General features: G+C 44.0%; 1 protein-coding gene across 13 annotated transcripts in view; it reads left to right on the plus strand.

Annotated features, from left to right (window-relative positions):
* The window catches only part of SLX4IP (SLX4 interacting protein), a 186,204-nt gene extending 166,118 nt beyond the window's left edge, over positions 1 to 20,086 (plus strand). For all 13 annotated transcript variants that reach the window (XM_081833229.1, XM_081833235.1, XM_031031836.2 and 10 more), the window contains 2 exons: positions 11,628 to 11,728; positions 12,880 to 20,086. In XM_081833229.1, coding sequence (XP_081689355.1) covers positions 11,628 to 11,728; positions 12,880 to 13,600 — 822 coding nt within the window. In that variant the 3' untranslated portion in view covers positions 13,601 to 20,086. The remainder of the gene's footprint in view (positions 1 to 11,627; positions 11,729 to 12,879) is intronic.
* Positions 20,087 to 23,965: the final 3,879 nt, after the last annotated feature.

Raw genomic sequence — 23,965 nt, forward strand, 5'->3', positions numbered from 1 at the left:
ACATGGTCACCAGATAGTTGAGGAACAGATTAGGGCCCACCCTCAACAGGGCCTACAGATGGGCTGTTTTCTTTGGGTTGAATTGGAAACTACAGTAGCTGTCACACACCTGCTCTTATATGGGCTGGCAGGTGCAGTGTCCTAGTGAAAATGCTGGTGGTGGGGATGAGATATTCTAGGTTGGTTTGGTCTGTCTAGGATAGTTTTTCTAGGCTGTGACAAAGAAGATAAAATTTTTTTCTCAGGTGAAATCATTTTGTTGAAGATTAACTGTCCTTGGGGGGCCTGGGCAGCTCAGTTGGTTGAGCATCCAACTCTTAATTCAGCTCAGGTTTTGATCTTGGGGTTGTGGGATTGAGCCCCAACGTTGGGCTCTGCGCTCCGCATAGAGTCTGCCTCAGATTTTTTCCTCCCTTCCTGCTCCTCCCCCTGCTGGCACTCTTTCTCTCTCTCTCTCTGAAGGAAATAAATTAATTTAAAAAAAAGATTAACTACCCTTCACTTATATGTTACAGTAACCTGAGGTTTCATTCTCCTTTCCTAATAATAAAATTCTCCCCAATGATTAGCCAGCAGTATTTGTGAATGAGATGGTTCATGTTCCCCTGTCTCCAGCACCCCTAAGGAACCTGCCCTTTGGGCGCCTGGGTGGCTCACTCAGTTGAGCATCTGCCTTCAGCTCAGGCCATGATCCTGAAGTCCTGGGATCGAGCTCAGCATTTGGCTCCTTGCTCTGCAGAGAGCCTGCTTCTCTCCACCCCTCCCCCCGCCACCTCTCCCCCCCACCCCACCCGCCTGAGAGTGCTCTCTCTCGCTATTCCTCTCAAATGAATGAAATCTTTAAGAAAAAAATAAAAAGGAACCTGCCCTTTGCTGAATTAGAATAAGATGGCCTGGATAAGCTGGAGTAGGACATATCAAAGTTTGACTAGTTTGATAGAATAAGTGAGAATAGGATGTCTCTGGGCCCTGTAATCCTTTGTGCTTGTTCTCCATAGTGCAGACTTAAAATCTTCCTTTGATGACCAGTTAGACGATAGATTCAGTTAGGAAAAACAGGGCAGGGAATAGAACAAGTAGAAAAGAGATCAAACTTGAAATTAATAGACCTGGCTTTGACCACTGCCTCTCTCACTCCCTGGATGACCTTGGACAAGTCATTTGGCTTTTCAGAGTATTGGTCCCCTGTTTTGTTAAGCAGAGGTAAAAGTGATGCCTATTATACAAGCCTTCCATTACTAAGGATCAAGTGAGATAGTGAATATAAAAATGTCTTCTAGACTCAGAAGCACTTATCCAGTATTATCATTACTGTTTCCATTCTTCCCTGAAGAGGAGTCAATTTAAATGTCATTAACACCAGATTAGCAAATTGCTATATATTTTACCCTGCCTGCTAGAAATGGGAATATCCATCTGCACATATTATTTTCCCAAGAAGCTCAGCACCCTCATTTTTTGTCTCCACTTGCCAGCCCAGCTTCATTTTGCAGCTATAAAAAGAGAGGTAAAAAAAGTTAAGTGATAAACTCCCATTTAGCCAGCAAGTCAGTGGTGAAGAGGGGTACAGTAAGAGCATAAACTGGTGACCTTCAGTGGGAGCTCTGTTAACCAACATCCAGAGGAGGATGGGTAGAGACCACCAGCTAAAATGTCTTTCATTTCCAGCAGCTGCCCATAGACTCACAATGAGATACGGCTTTGGAGAAAGGGCCCAGTCTCTTCTCTGAGGTACATAGGAATTGGGAGTCCACAGACTTCTCAGGCCCACATTTGTAAAAGCTCATATGTTCATCTGAGCACCCACAGTGATAGCACAGAGTGACGTGCAAGTGGATTATGTTTAGAAAGTTCATTTAGTAAGCAGATGATTTAGAATTCAGTACTCATTTTCCCAAGGAAACCGTGTCATAAATGGGGTGAGGTTCCCAGACTAGTTCACAGAAGCTGTTACTGTCATGAGATGGGAGTCTTGTAAAGGGGGTCTTGCTGTCTGCATTCAAGAGAAATGGGAAGAGCTATTCCTTCTGCATCCCTGGGCAGAGGGCCAGCTCTGAGCACTCAGAATTTTGAAATAAGACAGTCATCTGTGATGTCTTCTCTCTGGCTCTTCTGCCTTGTTCCCACTGGTGTCCAGAGGTACCATGGGCCCTCTTCTGGCCGGCCCTACCCCCTGCATAGCTGGTTACACCTTTACCCACCTGGCTCCTCTCCCATCCCATCCAGGCCCACACACTGAGCCACGGGAGATGTTAGGGGGAAAAAAATCACTAACCTGAATGAAGGGCCAGCAACCGTCCTGCAGGTGTTGGCATTTTTCAACCACAGATTCTGTGGGAGAAGGTATTTTAGAATAAGGAGACCCCTAAAGGTAGGGTATCTCGCCTGAGGTAGTCCCCATTAAGTTTCTCTCTATTTTTCACAGATATTTCCCTTCTGCTTTTAAACTGGGCACTATTAACCTGTGATTCATGAATTTCCTGAAATTTAAAAAAAAAAAAGTGGTTTTTTTTTTTTAAATAGTTTTCTAGTCAAAGTTAAATAGCTTTCATTCAGTCCTCAGAGTGGTCAGCGAACCCCCCATCATTAAGAAGCACAGGTCCCAAACCTGCAAATTCTTTAAAGCTTCCAAGTTTCATCATGCTCATATGGCGACTCAACAGTGGGGCCTAGCGGTGCGTGGGACTTATTTTTAGGTTCTCAAGGGTTAGGTGAATGTAAACTGGAAAATCCCTGTGAAATGTGTACTTCCTGCAAAATAACTTCCTTGATTTTTTTCACTGATTTCATTTTCAGGTTAACATTCTTTGCAACTATTATTGGTACTTCCCTAGATCTGCATAAGACAGTTTCATAGTCATCAATTGAGAATAAAAGAAAACTTCAACTTTTTATTAAAAACAAAACAACAACAACAAAAACAAAAACCTAGAGTGTTTGCTACTGACCCAGGGAGCAGCAGCAAAGTACTTTCCCTTAGAGATTGGTCCTTTCATAGGAAGCAGAGCAAAGGAGGCCTTGGAAGAGGGACTTGGCCCAGAGAAACAGAGTGAAGCAAAAGGTTTGTCCCTCACTGTGGGAATTGGACAGATGACTTAGCCTCATAGGGCATCAGTTTCCTCATCTCTGAAATGGGGAAGGTCACGTCCTCCCTCCTCTTGGGCATCTCATGAGGACTCACTTGGTGCTAGTCCCTATATTAACTGCTTTGTCTGTGGTATCTCAGTACAGATGTCTTCCATCCTTACCATCTTTAGAGGAAGTGACTTCAGTTTACAGTGGAATTCGTGAGATACCCTTTTCCCTTTCATTTGACCTTTTTGCTGCAGTTCCTTTGAGTCTATGTATAGATACAAATATAGATATACATATAGATATTTATATGTAGTTTCTATACATTTTTTTAATTGTTCATTGCTACTCCATCCCACCTGTTTTACCCTTTTTACTTCCATGACTTATTAATTACCAAATAATTTAAGAAAATATTAGAAGTGAAATTTGGGAAAGCGAGACCTCTTCCTCATTTTGAGACATGTGGCTTCTGTATGGTCACAGTGCATCATGGTCTAAGATTGTGGTTGTTGTCAGAATTCGTGCTGTGCTGGGGCTGCTTTTTTGTAAGTGACTCGACATTCCCTAGCATGTCACATTTCAGAATGCTGATGCTCCTGAAAATCATTAGGCATCACACTAAAGTTCAAGAATAACTTCTCTGTCTGCCTTATCACAGAGTTATAAATAATCGAAAGTGGTCTAGGCTTATACTTTAAATACTATTATTTGCTGCCCTAATAAGTTGATAATATATTACTTTTACTCTGCTTTTATTGTTTGCAAAAGACTTTTATTGTTTGTAGGGCACTGTCACATACAATAACTTATTCAGTGCAACAAACCTGAGAAGAGATTGTATCAGTCTTGAACCTTTTAGTTTTCAAGGGACAGGAAGGCCAACTCAAAATGGCTTAACAAAAAAGGAAGGTTTTTGGCCCATGTGCCTGTAAAGTCCAGACTTCAGGTATGGCTTGTTGATCAGAAGCACAAAGAATATCATCAGGACTGTTTCTTCTGGCTCTGCCTTGCACAGTGTTGGCTTCATTCTTAAGCCTGTATGTGGTGGTTGGCTCTGGTAGCTCCAGGCCCATGGGAACAGAGAGCAGGCCTCTTCCCAGGCCACCTGCAACTTGTGCATTTCTTTGAGGCTTATGAATTCAGTACTCTGATTGGCCTGGACGGGGTCACGGGCCTACTTCTGGAATCTGGTGTGGAGACAAGGCCTCTGTATTGCATGGACATTAGATGGGGACTAGAGACAAAAATCTGAGTATTATTTCCAGGAAATGAATGAGTGTCCACCATAGAAATATTCTTATTCCTCTTTTCTAGAAGAGGAAACTGATGTTCAGGGAAGATAAGTAGCTTGTCTAGATCTCACTGTAAGGAAGAGACCGGGTGGGGGCTAGACCCAAGGACTTCCAACTCAGCATCCTGTACTCTTTCTACAAGTTGCATCTTTGACTGTGATGGCAGATGCCCCACTGAGCACAGTGGCAAGCACTGCACAGAGGGCCAGTCCTTCTCCACTCACTTCTGCCCCTAGCTAAAAGCACACTTAATCTCTCGGGTCTCATTGTTCTTGTCTGTCAAATAGGGACAATACCTGCCTGCCAAATAACTCAGTAAGGCTCCGATGAGATGTGGGGAAAAGTATAAGTTCTCTACAAATGCAAGGCAGCCTTGCCTGCTCACATACCCTTTATGGTTTCTGTAGGCACCAAGTTTTCTTTCACAATCGTGTCAAGAAAATGTGTTTAACACTTTCCAGTTTCTAAAGTGTGCCTCATATAGCTCGCTGCATTTAAATTTTCGAAACAGTCCTGAAGGACAGATGAGAAACCCACCAATCAGGGAGTTGGGAGATGGGCTCCGGGACAAGCAACCAAGGACTACCAGACCTTGGCTTCCATCTCCTGCTTCGTTCTGCTCCCCCCCTCTCATCCCAGGAGCGTCAACCTGATTTGATCAACTTGGGAGTTATGTGATCACAAAGAATTCAGACACGGTAACATTTTGAATGTGACCTAAAACTATGTGTCCTAATATTTTACTATGAGTTACCTACTTTTAAAATATTCTGGTTGGGTTATTAATTATTTTCATTTAGGAGTGACTAAAACAATCAGAGGAAATACGTACATAACCATAGAATAGATCTCTAAAGAAGATAAAGCCTGAGAGCACCACATTACTACAGTAAGTCCTACTGTGAGAAAAACTTTAATGGCATTGAAAAGCTTTTTTTCCTGCCTTCTCCCTTTATTGCCTCATATCAGGCAGGATGTTCTGCAGTCCTGGAAACGAGAGTATGGTGGGATAGCTCCTGTCATCCCTTCTAAGTGTGGCTGGGAGGGCCCTGGGAGGACCCTACTGGGGGCCGTGCTGTGATGGCGGGGTGCACCCACAGGGCTCTTTGAGTGACCTGCAGTCTGGTCTCATGGCCCCAAGGACCTTCCTCGGCAGTTCCAGCCTGGGCTAATACTGATGTCCCAGGGCCTACAGCCTGCTGCTTGAAAGCTGAAGCAAGATTCTCCTGACAGAAGCCCCGTTTGTCAGATGAGTAGTGGTATTGCCTTCCATGCTGTTTGTCCAGTCGAGTGCGGGCCCTGGAGTGTGGGAGTAACAATATTATCTGTTCACCAAGCTCTTCCGAGGGTGACATTGGTGAATAGTTGCAAAGCTTCTGAAACAGTGCCTGACACCCAGGTGAAACTTGGCACACACTAGCAGATCACATCCTCCAAATATGCCCAGAATCATCACTGATGCTCCCTCCATTAACCACTCCCAATCCAGTTACCCCATTTCTGTGCTCCCGCTTACTGCAGAATCCTTCAAAAGTGACTGGCCCTGCACTGGCCCTGCATGACCACGTTTGGCCATGGAAATGGAGCATTTGAAATGTGGCAAGTCAGGAATGATGTCCTGTAAATGTCATATACATACCAGATTTCAAAGACTTGGTATAAAAATATAAAATATCTCGGGACGCCTGGGTGGCTCAGATGGTTAAGCATCTGCCTTCGGCTCAGGTCATGATCCCAGGGTCCTGGGATTGAGCCCCACATTGGGCTCTGTGCTCAGCAGGGAGCCTGCTTCTCCCTCTCCCTCTGCCTGCCTGTCTGCCTACTTGTGATCTCTCTCTCTCTCTCTGTCAAATAAATAAATAAAATCTTTAAAAATAAATAAATAAAATATCTCAACATTTTTATATTACATGTTGTAATGATAACATTTTATATATTGGGCTAAATAATATATGTTATTGAAATCTGATTTTGCCAGTTTTCTTTACTTTTTTAGTGGTCTATATAGAAAATTTAAAGTTACATGTACAGCACATGTTACATTCCTGCTGGAGACCCCTGGTCTCTACTATGTCTCCACTTCACTCTTGAACCCATCCATCCCAAACAGGCTTGGGTCCCAGCACTTCACCAAAAAGAGCCTTTGTCAAGTCGCCTTCCCCTGGTCAGTTCTCCCTCCTAACTGCTCAGCCACATTTGACGTGGTTGTCACTTTCAGTGAAACACTTTGTTCCCTCATGATCTCCTTTCCTGAATCCTCCTCCTTTTCTTGACTTCTTTTTTTCTCATCCAAACTCACCCTGTAGTGGAGTTATCCTGACTGATGACTTTATATACCATCTGCATGGACTTCCCAGCTTTGTGTCCGTAGCCCAGACCTCTCTCTTCCTGGAACCTGTATCTTAACTTCCTGCTCAACATCTCCATTTAGATACCCAGGAGGACTCTTCAGGTTTACATATCTGAGGTTGATTTCTTGGTTCTACTTCCCCAGGCCTGTCCCTCCCCCAGTACTTCCTGTGTTGGTAAAGGCTAACTTCCTTCACCCACTTATTTAAACCACAAATCTTGGAGTCATCCTTGACTTTTCTTCTGACCAACTATATCCAAACCATTGACAACATTCCACTGGGCCTCCCTTCAAATTGTATTTCCAATCTAACCATTTCTTACCATCACCAGCTCCTGAAGACCCCTCGTCTCTGAGTGGACTATTGCAGTAGTCTCATTACTGGTCTCCCCACGTCCATCTGTCCCTCTACGGCACCCAGAGTGATCCTTTTAAAATGCCAAGTGACTTTTCCCCTTAGAACCTTCCAGAGGCACATCATTGTCCTTAGAATAAAATGTGCCATCCTTATGAAAGCCATATGTGATTTTCCCCCCTCACCACCACCAATACACACACACACCTGTTACCTGCCCTCCTAACCCCTCCCCTGGTTTGCTGTCCTGTTTTTTCTCCCCCCAGGCACACACCATCTACAGAGCCTGGGTGTTCATGCTTCTCCCTGTCTGAAATGCACTATGTTCACATGGCTCACCCTCCACTCAGATCTCTGGGTAAAGCTCATCTTCATACCTACTACAGCCTTCCCCCCCACCAACATATCTAAAACAGACACTTTGGACGTTTATTTCTCCTCATAACATCACAACCTTCTGACACATCATGTTTATTTGTTTCTTGTCTTCCCCATGGGATGGAGATTCCGTGAGAGCAAGGATGTTTTCTGTGAGTCCACATCCTTTTCCACAAAGGCCTAAAAACAGTGTTCGGTACAGAGTTCAGTGTTGCTTGATTGGATGATTCTGCCGGACTCTGCTCAGTTATCAAGTCTGTTCGTGCCCCATTAGAGTGGGCAGAAGTTCATTAACTCTGCTGGGTATCAGAATCACTGGGGAAATTGCTTAAAATGCATATGCTTTGACTCTACCCCCTGGAGATCCAAATGCAGTAGATCCTGGGGTAGAATCTGGAACATTTTTTAACAAGCTCCCCCGGTAATTTTGATGCCTGAGGTAACTGGACCATACTTTGCCAAACACTGCCTCAGTGGACCGGTTTACATTTGTTTATCTGTTGCTCTGTTCTGTCAAGTATTATTTCATGTATATCAGCAGTGCTTGAATCACCTGGGAACCTAAATATAGATCTCGTAGTCCCACCCTAGATCTGGTGAATCAGAACTTCCAGGGATGGGTCTTGGGAATCTATATTTTTTGAAAAGCTCCCTTGGTGACAGTCTTCCCAATAGCCTGTGGGAGCCTCAGCTGTGTTTTACAGGCTCCTTGAGGAGGTTATAAACTCAAGAGCAGGTGTTTCTTATGTCTTTTTAGGCCAACTTCTCTTCCCATCCCTCATTAATCCGTGTTCTACTCAAAACTGGTATTCAGTAAGTCACCATGGAGTGAACACCTTGATTTATCCACAGTTTCGATTTGCCTTTGTAACTTGAACATCAGCCAGTATTTCTAACTATATTTAAATCCAGCCCATTCTCTGATTAGAGGCAGGAAGCATGTCTTAGCTGCCTCGATAATTCTGGTGGGGATTCTCTTTGCAGTCTTTTCTATCCACAAATTTAAAATGTGTTTCCCAAGTCAGACCAGACAGCACTGAGGTAACATCACCGATCTTCATACTTAAACACTCACCCATTCAGCCTTCCTTTTGGACCTGTTCTAGGGCACACATCCTTAGCCTCAGGGTTCATCCACTAGACTCCACAGCATCCCTGGGGATTGCAACAAGACCTGATCCCTTGCTGTGGGAGCTTTCCTGGGCTGCTCAATCTGCCAAGGAAGGTGTCCCCCTGGATTAGATTCCCTTTGGGGCCTGTGGCCCTGCCCTACTTCTTTTTGGTTTTGTCCTGGAACTATATATAGACACTCTTTACAGCTGGAAAGTTTAAAACTAAAAATGAAAGCATTACCAAAAATTAAAAAGTAAATGGGTGGGGAGTGGACAGGGCAGGTGATGATACTTGCAGGATTTTATTCCTTGGCTAGACTCAGAGCTAGCCTCTAGGTTAAGAAGAATCACTGATGAAGGCCCAAAGAGAGCCCTTTGGTTAACCTATTCCTTTTCTTTTTTTTTTTTTAGTGGTATTTTGAGATTTAAAAAAAAAAGATTTATTTTAGAGAGCAAGCAGGGGGAGGGGCCAAGGGAGAGGGAGAGAGAGAATCACATGCAGACTCCCCGCTGAGCACTGAGCCTGATGTGGGGCTCAGTCCCAGGACCCTGGGATCATGACCTGAGTCAAAATCAAGAGTCAGGTGCTTAACCGACTGAGCCACCCAGGCGCCCCTTGGTTAACCTCTTTCTTAAATAACTGAGTCCCCGTGGAGTGTGCATTCTGGACTTTGGATGGCCAACTGGTAACCTTTTTTAATATATTGAGTTCGTGTGTATTCTTTGCAGAAGATGTCTGGGTCATTATTCAAGGCAGAATCTAAAAAGGAGTAGTGTCATTTAGGTAAACACAAGAAGCACTTCCGAACACCCATGGTCTGTACCTTAGAGTTTTGCCTCTGGATAAGCCACAGATTACATTTTGGTGCCAGATGTGAGAAGCCATTAGTAATCGGGACAACTCCCCTGGGAAATCCTGTTACCAGTCCCTGTTCCAGAGGATCACTGCTTCCTCTGGAATATTTCTTTGGGGGGCTCTGGAGGCTGCGATTTAGTGACAAAGGGGAATGACTTGACCCTAGAAAAATAAGAATGAGAGATTTCTAATGAGATCTGACAGTTCAAGGACTGAAGAAGGAATCTAAGCTTTTTTTTTTTTTATTTTCCTGCCCACCCAGTCTTCATACAAATGTAAATATGCCTCCTTCAACAAATTGCCAAATGTGGTTTTAATTTGTAAGCAGGAGACCCTGCCTTGCCATTTTCTTTTCTTTTTCTCTCTTTTTTAAAACCGAAGTCACAGGTTTTGCCCTTTTTGAACTGGACATTTCCTTATGTCACTCCATCACATTTTCTGTTGTCCTTTTCCTTCCAAGGACATTTTCCCCCATTGTTTGTGATCAGAGGAATTTGGGACGAGAGTCAATTGTCATGTTTCTTAAAGAAGTTTTTGAAGTTCCCATAGGAAATACATAGTGCTCTTTAAACTGAATTTAAAAAATAAATAAATGAAGGCAGAGATTGGATCTAGTATAAGATTTGACGAGTGTCACTATCGCGGCATCATACTTTATGTGGGCTACGCAGTATCCATTGTTGTTATTTATGACCCTGTCTGCCTTCCATTGTGGACTTCTTCAAGCCTTGGGGAATTTACATCATTCCTAATAGCAAAAGGCTTTCTGGTTCCCACAGAGTTGTTCAAAGCCTGACTCATGCTCCTTATGTTAATTGTTCAGCTCTGAAAATACAGCACTTACAGGGTGTGGTCATAAGGGGAAAATCTACTGTACTTATAGGGCATGTTTAGAAGTGTTTCACACATAAATCTGTCTCTCTCATTTCTCCCTCTCTCCCTGTACCCCCTCTCTCTCTCCCCCTTTCTTCCCCCTCCCCTCCATCTCTTTCTCTCTCTTATTTAACTTTAAAACTGTAGCTCTATTTAGTCGACTAGTAAGTCTTAAGGGGAGAAAGGGAGAAGCATCAAAATGCAGTATAATCCAATAAAACCTACAATATCCTGTTCACTAACTCTTAAAACTGACTTAGGTTATAACTGGATATGACTATGAGTGACATTGATCCAGGTCTGAAACCATAGGCGGGATTAGCGGGAGCTAAAGACTCATACTCGGGGCTGCAGGGTAGTGATTTCACAAAGGTCAGAGCACTGGCCTGTGGGGCACCCAGGCATCATACTGATGGCTGCTGTCTACCAGGCGTTCTGGGACTGCCATTGTTAAATTCCAATGTAAGTCTAAAGCAAGGGACCTACTGATAATTTCCCAAAATTGTTCCTTATGGCCTCAACATTTTACTGTGGAATTTGGTGGAGAAGGGCACTTACTGTCCCAGGAAATGAGAAGAGTTAACACCTTGTCTGGATTATCTACTTAACAAAAAGGAAATGATTCCAAAACTATGAAATAGGTCAATGTTGGCAAAGATTGGGAGTTTTTGACATTTTATAAGTACTTCTATATGAAGCTTCCTTGGGAACATATAGTGATAGATACACAGATAATCTCTGAATTATGTAAAAACTGTGGTAGTGCTGTTAGTTTAAGAAAAAACTCCCAGTTTTCTGGTAGCCAAGAATCACAAACTTCAGTTTTCAAAGTACCAGTATTCAAAGGCCTAACTCACTTATGTAGCCTTGAGTTTTGCAAAGGCCGCGTTCTGTATTTTTGTAAATAGAGAAAATGTGTGGAATTCTTAGGCTAATCAGGGTACAGACCATGGTGCCACCAGGTCTCTCTGGAACATCAGAGCTCACACACATGCTGCTGCCTGGCACTGTGATTCTGGGCTTCAACACACTTGGGGCCACAAAGTTAGCAGATATTGGCCAAGAGTTCCCATATGGTTTGGAACCAACATCCTTTCTCTTACAGTTTTGTATGTCTGTGGTGCAGATTAACATATGAACTGCGTTGGGTAGGAGTCCAAAAAAAGTGACATTTACTGAAAAGTTCTAGATTTAAAAAAATTAAAATAGCTTAACACTAAGTGGTTTCATCTAGTCTTCACAAAAATCCGTTCACTGGGGCATTCAGAGCAGAACTGTTTTTTCTCATGTTCAGCTAATAGATTTCTGGTTGAACCTTTGTTATCTTTTGGAGTAGACGGAAGGAGCTCTCCACGGAGCGTCTGATTATTTTGCTGAGTGTGCGGAGAGTTCACTTCCTCCCAGTGCAAGGCGCAAGAGAAATGCTCTGAAAGAAATGTAGGTCCGATAAGTTTTCTTTTCCTTCTTTTTGATTGTGTGTGTGTGTGTGTGTATGGATATGTGACATGAAGTCTGGAACTCAACAGGAGTTCATAGAAATTAATCACAAAACTCCCTCTGGCATCGACCTTACCCTAAGTCCCATGCTTGCCCTTCTGCCTTCCTGACTGTCTCTTGCATTCTGGACAGTGGGGAGCGAGTCCTTGCTTCACAGGTGTGTTGCAAGGAGTAATTAATTACAAGCGCTTTGAAGATGAAAAGCACCTGTTTGGTGGTGTGTTTCATACAACTTTCCAAGTGACTACAGACCCATCTAAAAAAATACATTCCTTTGCTAAAATGCGGGTTCTGATTCTAATAATTATGATAATCCTCATGCCTCTGATTAGGAACAATAAGAACATGTGTGTATGTGTGTATGTGTGTGTGTGTGTTTCCAGACTAAAGCTTAGCCAAAGTAAATATTTCAGCTTCAGTGTTTTGAGTTTGGTGGTTTAAGAAATTTCTTGTTATTCACAAGCCTGCAAATCGGTGTTGAAGTTAAAGTCTCCAGTCTCTCAATTCTCCCCATGCCGCTCCTGCCCTGCCCCTCAAAGTGAATTTTACAATCAGACTGAAGTTTGCATTGCCTTTTGTGTGTACTATAGAAAAGGTGTGTGTATGTGCATATAAGCACATCCTTGTGTGCACACGTGCTCATACACACACACATGTGCGCACACACAGCCTGTGCTTTGGATATATCTGATTATTTACTTCTGCGGTAATAAAACCAATATATCACATTTAGGCAATATTGACTCTTCACATCTGAAATGAACACCTCCCTGCCTTAGTTAAAATAGATCCATCATAACTCCAATATAACTACATTGCAAACCCAGTGATCAAGAAACAAAGCCTGTCCTCGTGTATCTTAATAACTAATCCTCGTGTGTTGGAAAATGTGATGGCTCTTGCTTGATCCAGTCTGAATTTAAACATAACACTAAGGGATTGTTCTAGATTTGCCAGGGAGGTAAAGGAGAAGGAAAGGTAGCACGTGCCTCCTTTTTGAGGTCTAAGAAACGTGATAAGGGGTATAGGAATTGGAGGGCAGCATGCCATTACAGCTTTACAAAACAAAACAAAATCGTTCTTTGTTTTAGTGCGAAAAGAACTGAAACAAGAAGCAGCGTTGTGAGCAAATCATGGAGCAGCAGGGACATTGTGGGAACTTCTAGTGACCCAGTGATGGCAGAGATAACGAGGAGGAGGGGTGACAGTTGGGCTTCAACCAGTCCCCCATCAGAGTCCACGGGACAAGCAAAAGATTACATAAAGGCAGCTGAGAGCCACTGGGGGCTTCCTGTTCAAAAGCTGGAAAATGTTCATCAGACCCAGCCAGAAGACACTAGCAGCCAGCAAAAACCTCATTTCGGGGAGTGGTTAGAGACAGGGCTTCTAGGCAGGAGCCCTGTCTGTAGCTGTGAGTCAGCATCACCAGGTCCAAAACAAAGTCCACAAGGGGCCAGAACACAACAGAAACGCAGGAACCGCGGCTCTGCAGCAGACGTTGACCACCACAAGAGAGTTTCTCTTGGAAGTGATCGATTAGTCCCAAGAGAAATAATAGTGGAAAAAAGCAAAGCTGTCAGGGTTTTGCCAGCCTCAGAGCTGTCAGATCCGGGGTTACTTTTGAAACAAGGTTTGGCAAAAACGGCATCTAATGAAGAGTTGCATGTTTTGGAAAATCTCTCCTCCGGACATCTTACAAAAAATCAGCCAGGGCAGGCACAGCAAACCGGCTCAGCCACAAACAGTGAAAGATTATCTGCAATCCGGGGCAGCCCAACCAAGAAAAGAAAGAAGTACGAAAGAGGCCACTAACTTACTAACGGGGATTGCAAATTTGTAGTTGGGTATATAATGGCTGAAGGTGCGGAAAGAGAGGGGTGTGTGTAGCTGCCCTGATGTTAAAGGAATTAGAATGATTATTTTGTATAGAAAATAGAGCTCCGTGTGAGGGTTAATTTTTAACGCATTCATCTGCAAGAGGCTATGTGCTTTTTCTAACAACATTGCTACTTTCTCATCATACTTTTCTGTCTTCAGAGCCATTCACCTTGTCAAGGATGACCCCATTCTTGAACGAACTGCGTGAAGAAACCAGTCATGTGCCTTTGTGACTCATCACTGGGCAGACCATACAATGGGCCACATGAAGACAGTGCTGTATATAGGGGTACAATTTCTTCTCTTGTTCCTCAGCCTGAGTTGGGCAGAAGTGAAGGAACAGGCTAGTGGTCCTCAACATCTGGTTCTGGGCCCAACATCACTGTCTGAAAATGTGTTAGAAATGCAGACCTTGGGCCCCACCCCAGATCTACTGAATGAGAAACTCTGGGCAATTCTGAAACATGCTCAAGTTTGAGAACCACTGGACTAATTGGAGACTCCCTAGTGTTTGTTCCCTCCAGCCTGGCTCCCATGGCCTCCAGCTCATCTGCCTGAGGCCCACATGTGGACAGGCACCCCCTCGTGCCCTCTCAGACTTGTAAAACACCTGGGTTCAGCGTCTGAGCTGCTCTGTTCCTGGTTTCTCTACAGCATGGTGGCCACAGCACCCACAAAAGTGTTACCCTAAGAAGTGCTAGAAGTTTATGGGTAATTTGGCTCAGCATTAGAGGAAGACAGTAGAGGGAGAGGCTTGCTCTCCCTTGTAGCCCAGGCGTGTCCCTGTCCCTGCCCTTGCCCCCACCTCTAAGATTTTGGTTAGGTTCAGGAAGGATTAGAACCCAAGGGGAACTCAGTGGCCAGAGTTTCCAGTTTCCCAGTTGGAAGGCGTCACAAACAGTTTGAATTTCAAAACAGGAGGCTTCCATTTGCAGTATCACCCACTAATGTCTCCAGTGGGCTTGCTGAAATGTCACAGAGTGAATCATTGCAGTGACTTATTTTGGATGGACACCTACTAAAGATTTTCTTAACCCAATTTCATTCTAAAATAGGGGAAAAACCATATTCAAAGGCCACCCATCAAATACATTTTTTTTCTGTTCAACATTGTGTGGTCCTTTGAAGTAGCACCTCCCTAGTAACAAGGAAAATCAAGTATATTCCCACAGTGTTGGAGTTAGCAGAAAAATAACCCAGAAAAAGCCCAATGAAATAAAAGAATATGGAAACAGACACAGTGTAGGTGGTTCAGAATGCTCAAAACTAATTGTGGTTTTGTTTCTCTAGCTCATTCTATACTTGCCTCTGACTTCTTTCCCACTTGAAGGGTAGGACTCCTTAAGAGGCAACTGTACTCCCTGACACCATTTTGGGTCATGAAGTTCAGTGTTGGTCACTACCCTTGGCCATGAACGTAGATGCTATTCTTTTGATGTTCCCCACACTGCCTGGACACCTGTCCCCTTCTCGTGGTCCCAGCCTCACCACCCCCACCACCCCCACCACCCCCACCAGGAACATGGCCTGCCCACCAGTGACCTTTCCTCTTCCCGCAGGTTTTTCCCTGCTCTTAGCTGATTCCAGTCAAAGCATTCTGTAGGAGAAGAGGGAGCCCAACAGAATACTACCCAGAGTCAAGCAGATTGTATTCATCCATTTGGGGGTAGACTGCACAGAACGGAAATGCTCCACTGTGGGCCCCCTCTCTTGGAGTGACAACTGTTCTAGGTGTGCTCTTCACCGAAGTCAGGGGCAGAGTGTGTCACTGAATCTTCTTCAACAGAATTCTTGGAACAGTTTAAACAGAAAGGGGCCCAAAGAATAACCCAGGTGATCGGCCAAAAAACAATAAGCTCCCTAGAACGGAATCTCGAATAAAAAAGACAACCATTTCAGAACACTAGCTGTTAACCCAGCACTAGAAGGAGATGTTTGGAATAGAGGTGCCAGAGAAAAGCTATAAGTTGAAAAGTTTTCATTTCATTTATTAACCAGGGCCTGCACAGCAGGTAAAGCCAATCTTTGTGATTTAATGATTTTCTCTCAAGAACAGCCTTGGCTTTAGAGTTTGGTGTATTTGTGGAAATAACAATTACTGTGACCTCAAAGGGAAAATAGCACCTTTGGTTGTAGGTTGATAGGGTCTTTCTCACAGCCCACATGTACATGGGATTGTGACAGGATTAACGGAGGGAACAGCTCTCTGCTTCCGCACTGTGGCATGTGTCTGAGGAATTTTGCCTTTAAGCATTTTCTCCCACATGTCTGAAACACCCCCGGATCTCTTATTACTTGAGTGGTTGTGTGATTCTTTGGATGTTTGAAAGTACAAAGGGGAAAATGGCTGCCAGGTTTTATTGTTGCTTATTAGCTAGGAAATGCAGAGTTCTCCACGACTGGGAGTGGTATGTGTGTTGACATTCTTAATAATCTTATTAATTCCGCATCTGAAAATCTGAGAGCCTGTCAATATTCTTAGACAAAAAGAACAAATTCTTCAACCACTTAATAACCCAAACTCAATTTATATTCAAGTCCCTTTAATTCTGATGCTTGGGAGAAATATGGATCCGATTCTGTTAATGTTACAACTTTGAACTCCCTAACTATCCCAGTGTCATGGCTTTTAAGTCACATCCATGTGCTTTCAGATGACTTTTTAATAGATTGATGTTGAGTGTTGTGTTTTTGTTGTTGTTGTTTAATGTCTATAAACAAATCTCTGAGAATAGTCAATGTGATTTTTCTTACACTTTTTTTTTTCTTTGCCACTGGAGGTTAACTGTTGTCCAGATATGCATGTAAATTGTTAAATCAAAGGAGCAACCATTTGGGGAGAGAGGAGTGAGTGCTATAGCTCTTTTGTTTATTTATATTAAAGAAGTAAGAAAATGTACTTCATTTTATAAAAAGCAAGAATCATTAAAACCTCTGTAGTTTGATTTATGGAAAATATAGCTTATTTCTTATCTCAAGATATGTCTTAGGGATAACAGTGGGATCCCAGTTAATTGTTTGCTTCTGGTGTCATGTTTGGATTTTAGCATGAATTGTTTTGCATCGCACGGCCTTTGATTTTAGCAAGAGCTTGGTAAGGGCAAAGCACCTAAGGGAAGGAAACCTCTGTGCCCAAGAGTCGGCCTGGGATCACAGTGCTGCCATTCCCAGTTTCCTTGAATGCCTTCTTGGCAGGCCCCACTGTCCTATTTCCACAGAATTTTAGTGAGTGGCCTTCCTTTTGAGGTAACAGATGCCTCTCCTAAGAGCCAAAATCCTCTCTTCAGAGTCCCATGACTTGAATATGGAAATCATTTCAATTTCTTCTTTTCTCTTATGAGGAAATTTCCATGCTCATTTTGTTAAGATTTGTTAAGATGATAGAGTTCATTCCTTGTTATTGAAACACTAATGAATTGAAACACGGTGGAGCAAGTGAAAAATCAAAATTACGCTGATTTCTGTTAAGTAGTTTAAAATCTTCCTTAAGTAAATTAAGCATTATAAAATGAAGTTAATGCAGATAATTACTCAGGACAGAAGTCTAACTATATAGATCATTGGTATTGCAATTTAATGATATAGTTAAATTCTCAGAAATCTGCAGAACTCCTTCTAATTTGGTTTCTATATTTAACAAGACAAGGAACAAATATATGTCAATGTGTGTGCTTAACAGAGGGGACTTGAGTGGATGAAATTATTACCTTTAATTGTGGAGAACTACTCAATACTGGACTTTAATCACATTCAAGTAAGTTTTATTGTGCAGCATAATATTACCATGTGTTACTTTATAATTGCCGTTAGAATTACTTATCAAAAATCTTGATTCTTAAATTAAACAAGAATCAATAAAACCATACGTATGTCCCCAAAGCATCTGATCAGGTGACCATAGATGTGGATTTGACAGAACCCCAGAATAAGTTTCATTAGTCAAGTTAGGAAGCCAGACGCTGCAGTCATCACCAGGAGAGTTCTTTTTTCCCTATCACAGTTATCCTGTCTTTTGTTTTGTTTAAACTGCTTGAATAGTTGAACGTGTCTGAAAGTACATGGGTCAAAGTAGTATGTAGAGGAAACGAACCTGCTTTATAAATAAAAAGTAAAACTGTTTAAAAAAATAAATGTGTATCACTTTTCTCCAAAACAAGTGAGTTAGCCCCAAGGAATATACATCCAAAATGCCCTTTTCTGAACCTGCGATTTAAAATTATATTCTCTTAGAGATTTTTTCCTTCTTGAAGCAACTCTGAGGTTTTGAGCACTATGTTAAAATAATCCCAAGGAGCTCTGCTTCTGAACATTTAGGTCTGGAGAACCCTGTGTGGGGTGTTATGATTAAATTGGCCCATAAGATTCTGGGGTGGTCTTTACAATGCAGATATGTTCCCATTTCTTCCAGTTGTGAGCTAAGAGAAATCCCTCTTGTGAGAAGTTAAAGTATGCAACCTTGACTCCTTTCCAGAAAAATCTTGACATTTCCCAAGTGGATTCATTTCCATTTTCTAAGTGGATCTAGTCCTTGTTCACCACTGAATAAAGTCCTGGGCCAACTCTTTGTCTACACTGCCTGTTATGACGGGATCTCAGGCCCCTCTTATTGCTTGTATATGTATCTCCCCTTGGATCTGTACATAACCTTTCAGAGGCATTTCAATATGAGGTTGGGATAATACATTTGAAAAGCTGTGCGTGAAATGCCGAGAACCACTGCAGTCGATGAAGCAAAGCCCCTTTCTTTGTGGTTTGCCCCTGCCAGCATGCTGGCTGGCCTGGCCCACGGGGAGGCTGACCTGCCCTGGGCCTGGGGTCTGGGCTGGGGATCCAGAGCATGGAGATGGCGTGGTGCTCCAGGCTGCAAACCCTGGGTTCAGGCTGCCGCTTTGCCACTAATTGGTTTGTGTGTTTTGGGACAAGTCTCTTAACCTCCCGGGCCTCAGTTTCTTCCTTTGTCAAATAAAATTCTCTCTCCTATTTTAAGTGCCACACTGAAGGTAAACATACCACTCCCATGTGGTAATTTTTGTATCCATTTAAAAAACAGGTTCTTCCCACTGGCCGCACTTTGGAATTACCTTAGTAGTTTCTAGTTAAATCAGAATCCTTGAAATTTGGCCTGGGTATCAGCAGTTTTAAAAACGCTTCAAACACTGATTCTAATGAGAAGCCATAGTTAAAAATTGTTTTAAAATGTAGGGGGGTGGTGTGTGTGTTTAAATAGTGGATGTTAAAAGAGGCAGGGTGTGCTCAGAGCTGAGTGTCCTTTATAAAGGGGCGTGTAAGTCAGGAGTGTGCCTACTTTTAAATGAATGAGAAACGCTTTGGTGACAAGGTGTCAATAGGCGTACATTTTAATCACACACAGAGATATGTTTTGTTTTCCCCTTCAGGCCCTCTATGTCAGTAATGCTGCTTTAGACCCAGCACATCAGAGCAGCTTCGTCTTTGCCAACACTGAGAAATTGTTGCCCTCATACAGAAGACGAGTTTTTAAAGCACCTAAATAATTGTCTAGGGTTTGCCTTTGATCCATGATCATTAATATCACTAATAAGCTCTCGAAAAGTGCGTGTGAATCTCAAGTTCACATTTGGCAGGGCAGTGGAAGAATGAACGCTTTTAAAATAGTTTGGCTCAGAAAGCACATCTGAAATAACCCTGTGGGAAAATCAGGAGAATTTCTCATCCTCCAAAGGATTACCTAGGATGAGATGCTGACCTTGTATTTTAAGTTCGGTTACATTTCTTAAAACCTCATTCATTACCCAGCCTGATTTATTTTAGTGGGTGAAGTAGGCTGTGGGAGGGGACTCCAGTGATGTACAGTGTTCTTGTTGGCCTTTTGTTTTCTCCACAGTTCCCAAAAGATCATCACGTAAATATATTTCTTTAAAACACACATGCAGACCAGCTTCCTCACGAGATTTACTACAGCTTTTCTCTCAGAAATTAGAGCTGAGGATTCTCTCGTCTTCAGGCTTCTGAGGCGATCAAGCCCCAGAAGGCCGAGTGTGTGCGGGGTGAGCAGAGCGCTGACCTCTGCCGGGGAGAGGTCAGTTCAGCACACAAGACTCAAAAGGGAGGAAGAAAAAGCAACTCCTCAGCAGGGAGTTTGACTTGCTTTAGGGCAGAAGAGATTTTATAAATAAGTTCCCAGTCTCCCACGCCCTCTCACCGGCTCTTCTATTACTGGTCCTGTCTCCGTGCTTAGATATATACACACACACACACTCTCTCTCTCTCTGACGTGGGGACACAGACACACAGCTCTTACTTCCACTTGCTGCCTCACATCCCTCTCTCCACCTGCCCCGGGAACTGTGCGTTGCACTGCAGACCCTTCTCAGGAGGAGGCAGGTGATGGATTGACTGGGAATTTTTCTAAGCCCAGTGGCTCATAAGGCCTTTTCTCTTCCTCCTTAACAGGCTCAGCTGGTGAGAAGCATGCAGAAGGCTCTTTCCCAAACCACTGTGGGTGCCTGGGAGGATTAATACCAGCCCATCCATTCCTGTTGTCACAGGGAGAAGGTGGAATGGTGAATTAGGACGACCTCCAGCCTTGATGTGGCAGACTGGGTGTTTGGGATGTGTCCCAGTAGGAGGAGCCTAGAAGGCCCTTTTGTAACAATGCCAGAATGAATCGAGGCTTGTGAAGCTACAGCACCGCTTTGATTTTTATGTTCCCCTTAAAATGCTTCCCTGGTGAGCCTTTTCCCAGTGTCTCTGCTTGGCACGGTGACCATCTAGAGCAGAGTGGTGACTGCTTGGGCAGACCCTGGGACAGCTAGTAAAGTGTCCTCCGGTGGCTCCCCAGTGAAAAGTGCCCATCAGTACGAAAGTACTTCTGGGAGAAGAGCTCTCCATGTCAAAGATTCAGGGGATCTGCTATTGGGGTTCTTGTTTTGATGCTAATTATCTCTAGCTAGAAGAACCTTCTGGATCTCAACCAAAATCTCTATACAGGCTCAAAGACAAGAATACTGTCCATCTGTGAATATTCCACATCAAATTGGCTTTGTTTCTCTTGAAGATAGTATTCCTCAACACCAGTTTATCAAATTGCATGTTCTGGATCCTGGTTGTAGAAATGATTTTAGCTCTTGTTCTGAAAGTTTATAAGGTCTAATTCTAGGCCCTGGTAACACTTTAGAAAAGTTCACTGAACTTAAGAGAAACCTAAACTTTCTGCCACTGGCTATGCGTGTTCACCTAAGCCAGCTGCCCCTCTAAGGGCAGGCTCAGGACAGAGCAGATGGTACAAGAGAAAGTTGGGCTTGATATTTAGCTCTGACTCAGTCCAGAGCAAACGGTCACTGCGCGGTGAGGACAGCCGAGGAGGGAACTTCCTTCTAGGGAAAGGCTGCTTGGTGGGAGGGGGCCATTACCAAGTATTTCTGGGACGTCCAGTCCTCTGAAAACCTCAACAAGAAAATGAATCAAACATTATCACATAAGGAGAGAAAACTGACCCAAGACCATGTGTCCTGGAGTCCTGCAAGGCCAAGCACCTGGGCTTAACCTCATCTGGCTCTAACTGTGTAAAAGGGTAGGGAGGTTGGATATGGAAGACAGAACCATGTTCTATTACTTTTAGAGGCTGTCGAGAGCTGTCTACACTGGCAGACCACACACTGTTGTAGAATTTAATTGGGAACCAAGTTTTTTTGTGGTCCTCTAGTTCATTCTTGTCTTGAATGCACTTTTCTTTCTGCTACACTGATAGATAGCAGGCACTGAACTGACTGGGGAAAAGCCGATTTGTGTAGCCAGGACCCGCACCACCACGTGATGGAGCCTGGGACGGCTCCCTTTGGAGGAGAACTTTGCTGTTGCTGTGTAACAACCATACATTTAGCAGCTTGCAACAGTGCAAATTGATTATCTCACAGGTTCTGATACTTTTTAGCTGGATCCCCTGCTCTGGGTCTCATGAGGCTCTGATCAGGGTGTCAGTCAGGCTGTATCTTCATCTGGAGGCTCAACTAGGGAAAGACCTACTCCCAAGCCCCCTTGGGTTTTTGGCAAAATTCAGTTCCTTGCCATTTTAAGACTGTGGACTCCATTGTCCTGTTGGGGATTGGCCAGGGGAATTCACTCAGCAACTGGAGGCCATTCTCAGGTCCTTGCCACAAAGCCTCCTCCATCTCGAGAATGAAGAAACGTCCCTTGTGCCGAATCTCTCACATTTTGTATCTCTGACTTCTCCTGTGACCAGCCAGAGAAAAAACTGCTTTTAAAGAGCTCCTGTGATTAGGTCAGCCCCACTTGGAAAATCTCCATAATTTAAGGCCAGCTAATTGGGGACTTTAATGACATCTGCAAAATCCCTTCACAGCAGTACTTGGATTAGTGTTTGATCAAATAACCAGGGCCCAGGAATCTCTGGGGGCCATCTTAGATTTCTGTCAACCTCCATATCCAGCAACCTTTCCTTAGCTCTTCTCAGGCCCGGGGCCCAGTTAGTGGCGAGAACAGAGACTGTCACTGGAATCTAGCTGGATTCCTTAATCTTTTAGTGGACTCTATATCCTATCCCACAGAGCAGTGTTCTTTCTTCTTCCTGCAGCGCTTTTCATGAATACGAACAGTGGCACACATTTATTATCACCGTTTCATGGATGAGGAAACTAAGATGCAAAGAATTTCAGAAACTTTCCAAAGTCAGTAAGTAGCAGAGCCTAGAATCCAGGTCTGTCCAACTCCCAAGGCCAGAAATTCTGCTGTTGGGCTGCAGCTGTGTGAGGTTAACACCACACAGGCAAAAAACACCATGCCAGAAATCGGGAAGGAAGAGCTGTGATTGGAATCAAGGAAGTCTGGCTCCAGAGCATATGCCTTTGCCACTCAGCAGACAGCCTGGCTTTGCACACCGAGAAGGTGAAAGCAACAGGCCACCCATCAGGCCCATGTGGAGGCACAGCGCCCTGGAGGAAATGTTCAGGACATCTTTTGTTGAGTGTTGTACCAAGAGCTCCCAGGAAACGCAGAAATTCTGGGGTCATGGCTGTGTGGGGAAAGCCCAAGGCTGTGGTGAGGCCTTGCCCACCCCCTTCGGGCCCCTTCCCACTCGCTTTCCTTTTGCTCACAGACACTTCTTCTGTAGTTTTGTGCAAACCTATAGCTGTTTCACATTCGTGCTCTCCCTTTCTGTGTTGGGCCTTGATTCCATTTAAAAAACACTTCCACACACCAACCGGCAAAGCCAGAGAGAGCCCCCAGAGAGAGGATATCTGTTTGTTAACGTCCTGAACTTGGAGGGCTTACATTTTGGTCTCTAGGACAGGGTTTTTCCCAGTCATTCAGCGTGGGTGCCTCAGCGCATGGGAAATTTTTGCATAATATGTAGTTCTGGCCTACCCTGACACGACAAACAGGTTAAAGATGACTTGTGGGATATGTTCCTAACCCCCCCGTGGTGGGTGGGGAGAGCATGGGGGAGTAGGCTTTTTGGGGTGTTGGGTGGAGGAAGGAGAGCTGCCCACAGGCAGTGCCAGGAACTCCCAGATCTGCCTGGGCTGGCGCAGCTGCACGCTGGACGGGGCGAACTGCATTGCATTCAGGCTACTAGGATGTTAGTATTTTTCAATGCTCAGGTGATTTTTCCATGAATAACCTGGAAGTAGCTTGCCGGGCGAAGCAGGAGTGTTTAGGGAATGTGGGATGAAGCCGAATCACAGTTGGCATCACCTGACACTGGCCAGGACCCTCCCAAACCCCTTTCATACACGGAGAGCAGTACCAACGCCCTGAGAGGTGTAAAGTGTGCGTGCCTGCGTGCGCGTGCACAGAAGAGTAGGCTGTAGTGAGTGGGGCTGTCGATTTCCTTTCTGAGCCTCTTTTCCTGCAGTCTTATGTTCTAGTTATGTGAAGCAGAAAGTGAGAGGGAAATCTGAAGCTGCCCAAGAACAAAGGAACCACCTCCGAAGGGACGGGGCTTAGCCTTTGGTTCAGAAAATACCTGTTGCTGTCAGATTTATAAAGATGACACTTTCTAGGCAAAACCTGCAGGAGGCACCACTCAGATTGGGGACAGTGTCTCTGTGGCAGCTCTCTGCAGCCTCCCTTGAGGCTTTGCAGCCCCTTTTCGTTAATCACTGTTCTCCCAATTCTGTACCTTTGAAATTCACACCAAAGGCAGGATCGGGACATAAATCTGGCAAATTCCCAGAAACTGCAGCAACCCAAGCAGTAGGAGCCCGAGGTTCTAGTCCCGGCTGTTGCTAACCCTGTGTGGCCGTAGGCAAGTCAAGTCCTCCAACCTCTCTAGGCCTCAGTTTCCCCTCCAGAGCCTTT

Source organism: Leptonychotes weddellii, chromosome 10, assembly GCF_054177405.1.
Source record: "Leptonychotes weddellii isolate Sample4059 chromosome 10, ASM5417740v2, whole genome shotgun sequence".
In the NCBI taxonomy this organism is placed as follows: Eukaryota; Metazoa; Chordata; class Mammalia; order Carnivora; family Phocidae; genus Leptonychotes; species Leptonychotes weddellii.